General features: G+C 42.8%; 1 protein-coding gene across 1 annotated transcript; it reads right to left on the bottom strand.

Annotated features, from left to right (window-relative positions):
* Positions 1 to 302: 302 nt before the first annotated feature.
* Positions 303 to 1,238, bottom strand: LOC147735085 (olfactory receptor-like protein COR4). The gene has a single exon (XM_086952610.1). The coding sequence runs from the start codon at positions 1,236 to 1,238 to the stop codon at positions 303 to 305; it is 936 nt and encodes a 311-aa protein (XP_086808736.1).
* Positions 1,239 to 11,746: the final 10,508 nt, after the last annotated feature.

Here is an 11,746-nt window from a genome sequence, read left to right as displayed (position 1 = left end):
AAATATTTTTAATTAAAAATGAAGATTTCAAGGAGAGTTTAAATACTAGAAACCCCCAATTGACCATATTATTGTAGATTTCTTTATCATTGTGTGAATAGCATGTACAAATGGTACAACTCCTCTTGCATGTCTTCTTTCCAGGAAGTGGTCTAAAGACAATACATTTGATAAACATCAACAAGAAATGGAGATGAAGCTGTCATAAATATGAGTATTCAAGAGAAAGGCTTCCTCTTCATACGCAGGTCAAGGTTTCAGAAAGAGGAATGTGCAAACGTTGGCATTCATTTCAGTGAACATTAAGGACATTGTATTTTATGGAGTACTCTCCTCAAAGCATCTTTCACCTCCTTGTTTCTTAGTGTGTAAATCAGAGGATTAAGCATCGGAATGACTACTGTGTACAATATTGAAGCCACTCTGTCCTCATCTTGGGAGTAGGTAGAGGTGGGCCTGAGATACATGAAAAGGATTGTCCCATAGAATAGGATAACACACGTAAAGTGGGAGGAGCATGTGGAGAAGCCCTTGTGCCGCCCGTTGGAGGATGGGATTGCCAGAATTCTTTGCAGGATGGACACATAAGAGGCTATGATCCCTGACACAGCGCTCATGGCAAGGACGTCTGCACTAATGAAGAGCACTAGCTTGCTCGTGAAGGTATCCGAGGAAGCAATGTGTAAAAGTGGGAGGAAATCACAGTAGAAATGGTGGATCACATTAGACCCACAATACGTGAGGCAGAAGGTACCAACAACATTTAAAGCAGAGTTCATCAAAGCACACAGGAAGGCCCCAATGACCAACAATAGGCAGTGTCTAGGGGTCATGATCATGTTGTACTGTAAGGGGTGGCAAATAGCCATGTATCGGTCGTATGCCATTATGGTGAGCAGCATGCACTCTGCTATCCCAAAATATGCAAAGGCAAAGAGTTGTACAGCACATGCATAAAATAGGATTTTATTCTTTTCAAAAAGGAAGTTTAATAGCATCTTTGGAGTGATGACTGTAGAGTAACAGAGGTCCACTAGGGAAAGGTTACACAGGAAGAAGTACATAGGGATCTGGAGATGAGGGCTGATCCATATTAGAAGCACAATGCTGATATTACCCATAACAGTCACAATGTACATGGCAAGGAACACCAGGAACAGGATACCCTGTAGGTTTGGGAGATCTGTGATTCCAGAAAGAAGGAACTCCGTGACTTCGGAGCAGTTCCCCCCATCCATGCCCTGTGGAAATAAACAAAAAAATATGTTATCTTTATTTTATTTCCTGTATTTAGGGCCTGATTCACAAGGGTAAACTTAGATTAAAGTTTGAGTGTACTCCTGAAGTCTTAGATTATACTCAAGTCTATGGGTCCGAATCACAAAGGTAAACGTAGACACGGGCCATATGTATGAAAGTTTGGTTTTGAGATCCTCAAATAACGATTTTTTGGGAATCGCTATTTGAGAATTGCAAAACGCTATATAAATAGGGTTTGCAAATAATTTTGCGAATCCTACATAGTCCTTAATTGCGAATCGCAATTAAGGAATACCTCTCCATTCCTTCCTATGGGCCTAAAGGAAGGAATGGGAAGACATTGGGAAGACATTCTCAATTTGCGATTCTCAATTAGAGAATCACATATTGAGAATTAAATTTTAAGGGTGCCAGGGTGCCAAAAGGACACCCTGGTGCATCCCTGTGGCACATATACATGAGGGCATGTATGTGCGGCACATGGCACTTTGAAAAATGCAAAAAAGTGCATTTTTCAGAGAAATTTCAAATGACCACCAAGTTGAAGTTGGTGGTAATTTGCGATTCCTTAAGCACAAATAGCACTTTTTCTATGCCTCTTACATTGAATTTAAGGAATCGCAAAATTTGCGATTCCTTAAATACAATCGCAAAATAAGGAATCGCAAATTTTGCGATTCCTTATTTTACGAGGCAGTTTTACCTTAATACATCCCACTTAGCCAAATTGCGATCGCAAACCCCAAAATTCTGCGAATTTCGGCGTTTGCAATCGCATTTTTGAATGATACATATGGCCAAAAGACTTTAGCCCTAAAGTTAGACTTCATGTCTAAAGTAATACTTCATGTTTAAGTTTACCTTTGTGAATTCGGCCGACAGTGAACAATCAAACTACAGTAAAAAAAAAATGGAATCACTATAGAACTGGTATAATATTATATAAATTAACATTGATGTCAATATGACTTTGACCTTAGCATGGTGATTAGTCTAAATTGAGTAAAGCCACCACCATCCCTTCTTAAATGTTCAGTTTCTTGTGCAAATCCAAAACTATTCTTTGTATTTACCCGGAACATTCCATTAGCTAACACAAACAAAAGATACTATAGTTGTAAAAGTAGAGGAAACAGAGATTGCCTTAGAGCCTATCCAAGAAACACCTAAACTGAATGGACTCCTGCTGACCTTCAGAAGCTGGTTAAGTGTGTTCGCCTACATAAACATAAATTATTTGGAGTCGTTTTTTATCTATGATGCTCCCAAGAAATAAGTGGTGCTCAGGTTTCAGTGAATCTACATGCAAGAATTGTGATAGATCAATATGTGATTTATGGACTGACATTGTTTATTAACACTAAAATGCATACTGGTCCTTTAGACTCATCTAGTTAATTATACAGTAAGGACTGCCAAGAACTAGAATTAGGGAAGGTCTCTCTCTTGTTTCCCTCTTGATTAACCAAGGAAAGGATGGCTTCTACTGATAGACAAGGAGCCACCTTTCACAGTACTATCCACTCAAAAGATGTCAAGTGTTTCCCTAAGAGGGGGGGCACTAGAGATCCCGAAGCAAGATAGCCGCACATTAGTGCTGGTCGGGACCACTGTCCACTTAAACATCCTTATTTGACCAGTCATCATCAGCGAAAAGGCAAAGGGACAGCGCTGATATGTCCCAAAGAAAATTTTGATGGCCTGCAAGAGGCAAAATAAGCAAGCAACCCCTTGCTGTAGAAGGACACGGGCCACATACAAAATGGCAGCCCCATACAGAGTTGCTGAAAGTGGTGAGTGCAAAGACAGACATTGAGGATGACTGAGGCTGCTGCACATGAATTCCTGACCCAATGCCAAGACCGACCAGGCAACAGGCTGTTGAGTTGCCTTGAAGAACTAGTTTGACCCAGCGAGAGCAAGGGAGCGAATTGCCTGAAGTTGATGAGTAGTGTGCCGGCTGGGAGCTGCATGGGAGCACTGTGGAGTGAAAGCACGAGCTGGCCATGGTGCCGATCTCCTGCTCAGACAGAGACTTGCGCATGTTGCTGGGAAAATGAGGCGCAGATGATCCAAGGCAGTGGGGGTCCAAATTTGACATGAACTGCGAGGGTGGTAACTGAATCAGCGCCGCCGTATAAATGAAGCCCCGCTGCAGTGCTGTAGCGCTGGACCCATGCTAAACAGTCCACGAGTCTCTGTGGTCTCGCAGCAAGGGAGGTTTGCAAATAGGAATCCCTCACTGCACTTACCACAAACTGCGAGGATAACACATGAGTAACTACAAATCCAGTACGATAACTGGGTGGGGAGGGTGAGATAGCAGCAACACAGGCAGTGAGATACACTGAAATTGTCCCATGCATTCCCAGCCACCACCCCCTTTTCTAAATCACTTGGTGTGGAGCAAGCAAAGAACTAAGCTGTCGAACATTACTTTGAGGTGGCGGCTGCCCTAATGACACTAGTGGAAAGGTGAAAAGAGGCTACCATGGGAAAGACTGAAAAGCAGCAGTCCAAGCTCACTTTTTAGTCCAGGCACCTCATCAAATCCCAATCTCAGGTGGCATTGGATATTGAGCAAGACTAGGGGCAAGGGGCAGCACCACCCTGCGGAGCACTTTATTGGCAATACAACACAGCTTACAGTCCATGGATAGCAAGATAGATACCCTCAATCTTCGAATTGACCATTTGGCTGCAAAGCTGGATAAGCAAGGGCCCGAATTACAGAAGCAGAACAATGTATCTCCACGACAGAAGACACCTTGGGCACAGTTGGCATATCATGCTCACAAATGGAGAATCTACTAGCAGTAATTCAAGTTAAGAATGAAGACCTGGAGATAGATCTAAATGAAATAATCCCTGCATTGCAGGAGTTCCTGAGTACACCAGCACAGGCATAATGGAGCTGTATGTGGAAGCCATGCTAAAAGATATGTTTGGGGTGGAGCAGTTTTCAACAATGCTCATTGAAGAGTGTGCCCACAGATCGTTGACCCTTAACCAGTACCAGGCACTCCACCGAGGCCCATTATTGCCAGACTGTTAAAACTATTGAGACCAGTACACAGCGCTCACGGTGGCATGAGAGATGGTTGTCACAACAGATCAGGGGAACCAGATTGCCCATACCTGGATTTTACAACAGCTGTACAACAAGCAAGATGGGAATTCCAGTAGGTCAAGAAAAAAATGCAGACTTTGAACAACCAGTCCCCCATGCTATATCCGGCTCACCTCAGGATCCAGCATGGAGGCAAATCAAATATGGATCTGTCACCCAAAGAAATTACATTTATTAAGCAATAAAAAAAAGGATACTTTGCACCGACCAGGCGATGATGTGGACAATGGAGATTGAGATTGCCACGTGGTGGACACACTGACAGAAGAAGTACTGTGTAGTAAGTGGTGAGGAGGGGGTGAGGAGGACAAGAGACACTAAATCCCCATGGCAGGCGTGATTCTGATCTGTTATGACAGATCAAATGGTGCTGCATGAGAGTTGATAGTTATACGGACTACTACATGTAAGAATGATGTCTCTTGCTGTAGAATAGGCATAAACATATGAACAGAACCACGTGGGTAATGACTAAAAACTACCGTCGGACTATGATGATTACTCAGTAGGGACGCTATGGTGGCTGAAGAGACTACCCTGACACCCCTAACACCAAGGGGTTGTGGTGGCTACCCAAATGTTAGAAATTCCTTATGGGTATACCTGTAACCAGGTTGTATGCTTATTGGCTTGTTGTGCACTGTTTTAAAGGGGAACTCTTTGGCATAATTGGGATGCTAAGGTAGGACAGACAGGGGATTAGGGGTTCTTGTTGAGCCATAAAACAGTGTGCGTACTGTTCAAGCTTCGGAACACAGCAGTGAGAACTCATTTTAGTATATTCACTGTTAAAGGTAGATTATAGTGGGTGAGGCAGTGGGAAATGTCATGAGCTGTATATCCTGGGTATCTTGGAATGTACAGGGCATCAATAACCCCCCAAAAAACATGACAGGTACTGGCCTAGTTAGATCAGCAGCGTATGCAGGTGGCACTTCTACATTAAAACACACCTTACACAGCATTCAGAGAAAAAAGTGACTGTGAGGTGGGCTGCGGTGAAGAAAGCATCCTCCTACTCCTCATACTCAAGAGGAGTAATGATCCCCATAAAAAAGAACATACCCTTTGAGCTCACAAACTCTGAGATAGATGAGCAGGGACGCTATATTATTGGACAGGGCCAAATGTGTGGTACAACAATCACCATTGTCAGAGTATATGGGCCTTATATTGAAGAACCCGAGTTCTTTGTAACAATATGGTCCAAGTTACATGGATTACCACCCTCTGCAATCATATTGGGTGGAAACTTTGCCACCCTGTTGGTGCAGCCTGAAGATCGTTTGTCCATGATGAAGGGTACACACGGACGGGCGGCTGAGGTAATAGCGGGACGAATGAGAGACATAGGTCTCATTGATATTAGGAGGCTGCTGCACCCTGAGGATAGAGAGGGCACATTTCACTCATTTATACACAAATGGTGGTCAATGCTGGACTATTGGTTAATTACAAAGGACATAGCTGCATGGATAAGCACAGTTAAACACTTGCCAAAGACACTGTCGGATCATGCCCTGGTCATGTAAATCATGACAATCCGCACACACACCTCTCTGCAATTCAAGTGGCACTTGCAACCGTCTTTTCTGTTAGATCAGGTTTTCAGGAAAGGGGTGAAATCGGCAATCATAGAATACTTTGATCAGTACAGAATATGGGGCCCGATTCACAGAATGAACTTAAGACTCAATCTTAAACTTACTACTATTTTGACATTCACAGAATGCACTTACTACTTTTGGCATTCACAGAATAAACTTACTACTTTTGGTATTCACAGAAGTCAGGATTTTGTCTTAAGTTAGTCTTAAGACAGACTTAAGACAGAATTAAGAAAAAATCCTAACTTAAGTCTGTCTTAAGTTTGTCTTAAGTCTGTCTTAACCTTGTCTTAAGACAAACGTAAGACAAAATCCTAACTTCTGTGAATACCAAAAGTAGTAAGTTCATTCTGTGAATACTAAAAGTAGGAAGTGCATTCTGTGAATACCAAAAGTAGTAAGTGCATTCTGTGAATACCAAAATAGTAGTAAGTTTAGAATTGTGTCTTAAGTTCATTCTGTGAATCGGGCCCAGTTAAACTATATAAGAAGCATAAAAAGTTAAGCTTCGTGGGACATGTATAGATCTCCAAGCCGGAGTTCTCAGGTCCATACGAGGGCCGCTCAAACAGCTCATATTGGACCTGGGGAATTTGGAGAAGGCATATGAGGCTAGCCAAGGGGATGATACTTTGGCAGAGATGATGGAGAAAATCACAGAGTTTAATGAAATAAAAGAACAAGAGGTGCAACACATGTCACGACAATGGCAGGCTACATCGTATGGGGAGGGTGGTAAACCTGCACAAGCATTAGGTAGTAGAATTGCAGAGCCATGGGCAGGATCGAAGAGAGTGGAGGCAGTATCTGAAGAAGGCACTGTGTATGTAGAATACAATGAGTGTATGTATGCTGCTCAAGAATCAGCAGGGGAGCCATACATTTTTAGCACATAGATCGCTGTCACTTATTAATACTGACGCTAACATTCTGGCGTAGGCCATAGCCACATAACTTCATCTGCTATTGCCCAAAATTGTTCTGCGGGACCAATCAAGGTTCATGCTGGCACAGTCGCCCTCACACAATTTTCACACTCTGTTCGTGGCTTTGCATCAACTGGAGCCCACACTCCCTACAGTGGCGGTTATTAGAGGCCGCCAAAGCTTTTCATTCAATTAAATGGAAGTACATCTTTGCGGTACTGCATTGCATGGGAGTGCCGCCAGCATACACAAACTGGATTAATCTGTTATACACCAGACCGGTGCATGTTAATGGACATACATAGGAGACTTTTACAATAAACTGCAGCATGCGACATGTTTGCAGTGGTACTGGACCTTCTTGCAAGTGCGGCGCGGCAAAGGCATGCAGATACAGCGCTGTGGTTTCATCAGCGACCATTGGCAGTGTCGCTGTATGCTGGTGATATGGTGCTGTATGTTAGGGACCACAGGGAACACTTGGAGCATCTTTTACAGGAATATCTGTGTTTTAAATGGTACTTAGGGTTAGGCATTAACTTGTCAAAATTAGTCATCCTCCCTTTAACTACAGGCACAGTACCCCATGAACTGGGATTCCCACTGGAATGGTGTGAGGACACTGTCAAGTATCCAGAACCTCAGGTATTTCTACAATCATAACAAGTGACAAGGTGGATAAGACTCGCACTATCACTAGCTGAAGGAATAGCATTTATGAAAATGACAGTGCTGTCCAAATTGTTATACTTGTTTGCTAATATCCCCATACACTTAAACACAGCATTTTTTACTACACTGCGCGCACTTTTAATTAAACTGGCTTGGACAAGGAAACAACTGAGACTCAAATGAGAGATATTAACGCTCACATATGACCAGGGAGGATTTATAGTTCTGGACCTACAACTGTCCTATTTATGTGCATAGGTGCACTTCGCCTATTACTGGCACCATGCTCTGAACTATGCCCTGCATTTAGCTGTGGAGGGGGATGCGGGGCACCCTGTCCCTCCCAAGGCCATTTTATCCAATAGAAGCGCAATCTTTAAACACGGGGAAATAGACACAGTACAATGCACAGCTCATGCTCAGAAGAAACATGGTCGTAGAGCACACATTGAAGCATTATATGCACCTGCCTCCCACTTGTGCACCATTCTAATATCTCCGAAAGAAGAGAGGTGGGTTTGCTTGCCACTCTGAGAGCAGTGAGACTTCACACCATGGGAGACCATGGTAAAGTCTTATGGCGAGATTTTGAAAAAAGTTGCGCTGCGCATCCCCCCATGAGGCTGTGCCGCGTTGTGTGACAGAGAGGAAGCTGGAGAGTGCCATATCTTCAGAGATATGGCTCTCTTTTCCCCTTTCCCTTGTGCACTGATTTCAGCTGCCATGCACCATGCACACACCTTAGCGCTGCAGCGGTAGGGTGTGTGCATGAGTTTAGCATAAGTTTTGTACAGGAAGGGTAGCCTTTCTGTACAAAATACTATGCAAGGCATGATGCAAAGATTTTCCCACTTTGCATACTTGCTGGACAGTTCATCTGGCATGGAAAGTCGGAAAAGCAGAGAAATCAAAGCATTTCTCCTGTTAACGCCTCCTTTGAACAGGAGTTAACTTTTGGCGCAAAACCACATTTACAAATATTTGTAAATATTGTTTTGCGTCAAAAGGCATGGGTAGTTGCATGGGAACACACCATGTACCACCCATGTAACGCCCCCTCGGCGTAAGGTAACGCAAAGCAGTGCTTCGCGTTGCTTTGCTCAACTTAACAGGTGCTTTCCAGTGCAAAACAAGTTTTGACAATAGCAAGAAAAAATATTGCGCTGAATAGCGTCACTTTTGACAATCTCTCCCATTGACTCATCTAAGATACCAGTATTAGCTCTTCCATGATTCTTTTCACACAGAGTAGACTTCATGCAGCCCTGCATACACTATCAGCCACATTCATCAACAGAAGCAATTGCAATTCCTAAACAGCGGTTTTTAAGGAATCGCTATTTAGGAATCTCAAAAGCCTATGCATGTAGGAATCACTATAAAAATAGTGATTCCTACACATTCCTTAATTGCTACTCGCAAATTGCGAGTCACAATTAAGGAATGCTGTCGCATTCATTCCTATGGGCCTCCAGGCCCATAGGAATGAATTGGAGATTGCATGAGCAATTTGCGAGTACCATTAGGTACTCGCAAATTGCTCATGCAATTTCAAGGGTACAAGGGTGTCAAAATGACACCCTGTTGCACCCCTGAAATTGATCTGTGCACATACGTTGCACACACACATGCCCTAAGGGCATGTGTGTGCGCAATATGACACTTTGAAAAATGCACAAAAGTGAATTTTTCAATGTTTTTGCAAATTACCATGAGTTCAACTTCATGGTAATTTGCTACTCCTATTAGTGAAATCGCAAATTTTTTGACTTTGATGCATTGCATTTAAGGAATCTCAATTTGGGATTCCTTAAATGCAATCACAATTTAAGGAGTCTCAATTTAGAGATTCCTTAAATTGCGATTTTTGCATTTGGGATGATGCATCCTAAATGCAAAAATACCGGTATTTAGCTTGATGCATGTGGCTGTAAATCCACAATTTCCAGCTGAGCCAAAGGCCCTGGGGCACTGCAGCTTATACTCACAACAGAAATGCAGCACCACTTAATCATGCACAGACACAGGCAGATGGACACATGGCCAACTGGAATGCCACCATTCCCACACCAATCAACATGTACATGCTGCAGCCTAACGGGACAATTGAAAGTTAATGCTAACTTTAGAATTATACATTTTAAGAACCTACATCAATTACATTACACTCCAGCACAACTCTGCAGATTTGAGTTACGAGAATTACGAGAAAAAGCAGAATGTGATCTAAACGGAGCATCAGAAGCAAATATCATACTTCTAGCATGGCCTTGTCCAGGGGTGCAGGCTTATTGGGAACAAGTTACAAGCACTATCACTGCAATAGTTATGGAACCACTGGCATGGACCGATCGAAACCATACAGCCAAGCAACAGCAAAATAGTAGCTACAGCTTTATTACTGGCTAAAAGGAGGGTTTCTATTCACTAGGGGGAAGGTGCTGCAAGTATGGGTGTATTTTGAACAAACAAGGGAACCCGAAGAGTAACTTAGGACCCCGGGAATCAGATTCTTTTAGGAACAATGGTCCTTAGTAAACTAAATATAGAGGAAAAAATGCAATATAGACCTTAATGGGTACTATAGTATTTCAATGTCCAGCCGGACAGAGAGTTTTATTTTAAAATAAATTGGAACTATATTTTGTAACAGTTGAAAACTAGAACAATAAAACGCGTCTGGGAAGGATAAGCCCAGACGAGCTTACTACACCACTGCATTCAAGCTAGCCTGGCTGATAAAGGGTGATGCCCTAAAACCGGTCCCAGGATGCTTGTTTACGGTCAAGGGAAAACCTGGCTTGACATTTCGGGCTGGACTGTTCCCACAAGGAACAGGGTCAAGACTGATTTGCATATGTCTGGGTCCAAAATGCAGTGGTGTGGTGAGCAAAAGAATGATGGATTTAACCCAGATCCATGTTATTAGGGGTGAATGTTTGCATTGTCCAGTATTCCGTCGACCAATTGTTTCTTTTGGATATGTTGTCCTAAGTGGGAGGGGTAAGCCCAGACGTGGGTCACCTGCTCAGTACACCACTGGATTCATCTTGCCTGGCTGTTGAAGGGTGATGCCCTGAAAGCGTTCCCAGGATGCTTCCTACTGGTCCAGGGACGACCTGGCTTGGCAGTTTGGGCTGGACTGTTCCCACAAGGGACAGGGTCAAGACTGATTTGCCTATGACTGGGTCCAAACTGGGGTGGTGTGGTGAGTAAAAGAATGATGGATTTAACCCAGATCCTAATAAATAGGCTGACTGCATTGTCCAGCATTCCGTCCATCAAATGTTTCTTTTATATATGTGAAATGCTCTCCGGCACGTAAGGTAGCCATCATATATGGGTGCTTGGATTTTGCTACACAACCGGTGTTTGAAAACATTGGCCAATGTCTAGCACCAAGTGGATAAGGTGATTATTGCGATGTATATAAAGAAGCTTTAGCACGCATGGGGAACAATACCCTGAAGAACCCAGCATTGTAATTGTGCGGCATAATTTATTTAAGCGCAGTGGATTACATTACTGAGTTATGGATCCTTGCAGTGGCATGCAAGTTTGATGCTACAACAGACGTGTGTTAGTAATCCGCTTACTTTCTCGTGTTTTTTTTAAGAAAATCAAGCTGCCCAGCTGCAAAAATTCCACTTTAACAGAAACAGTTGACATTGCGAATGGAATAGAACACACCACCATTTCTTTAAAAACTTTGCAAGAAAGTCAAATACATTATAGCATTTAAATGGTGGCAGATAGTTCCCTGTGTGCAGAAAACGTCGGAAACAAATCCTCCATGCAACTGCCCAGAAAACTTCTTACATTTTTCAGATGTGGATCAACGAACATTGGTTTTAACTGTCGAATGCAATTCAATTGATGTATGCAAAGTCAAAAGACTTTGATGTGAAATGATTATCCGGGTTATTACTTTGCAAGTAAAGTCTAACCCAGGGGTACATCTCACCATATTATCAGATGTTACTTTCCACACAAAGTTGGGTGACAGTGTTATCCTCATTCAAACTTATGTTAACCCAAAAGCCTTTGGAGAGATAGAAATTGACATGTTGAGTTATTTCTATTCCATGTTATAATGTTAAGGCAGGCCTAACTTCAGTAAAGTATATGTTGACCTCAAGGGAAGGAACAAC

Source organism: Lissotriton vulgaris, chromosome 1_2 (assembly GCF_964263255.1).
Source record: "Lissotriton vulgaris chromosome 1_2, aLisVul1.2, whole genome shotgun sequence".
NCBI classification, from domain to species: Eukaryota; Metazoa; Chordata; class Amphibia; order Caudata; family Salamandridae; genus Lissotriton; species Lissotriton vulgaris.
Note: the sequence above shows the minus strand (reverse complement) of the source record. Positions and strands in the feature narration are given on the sequence as shown.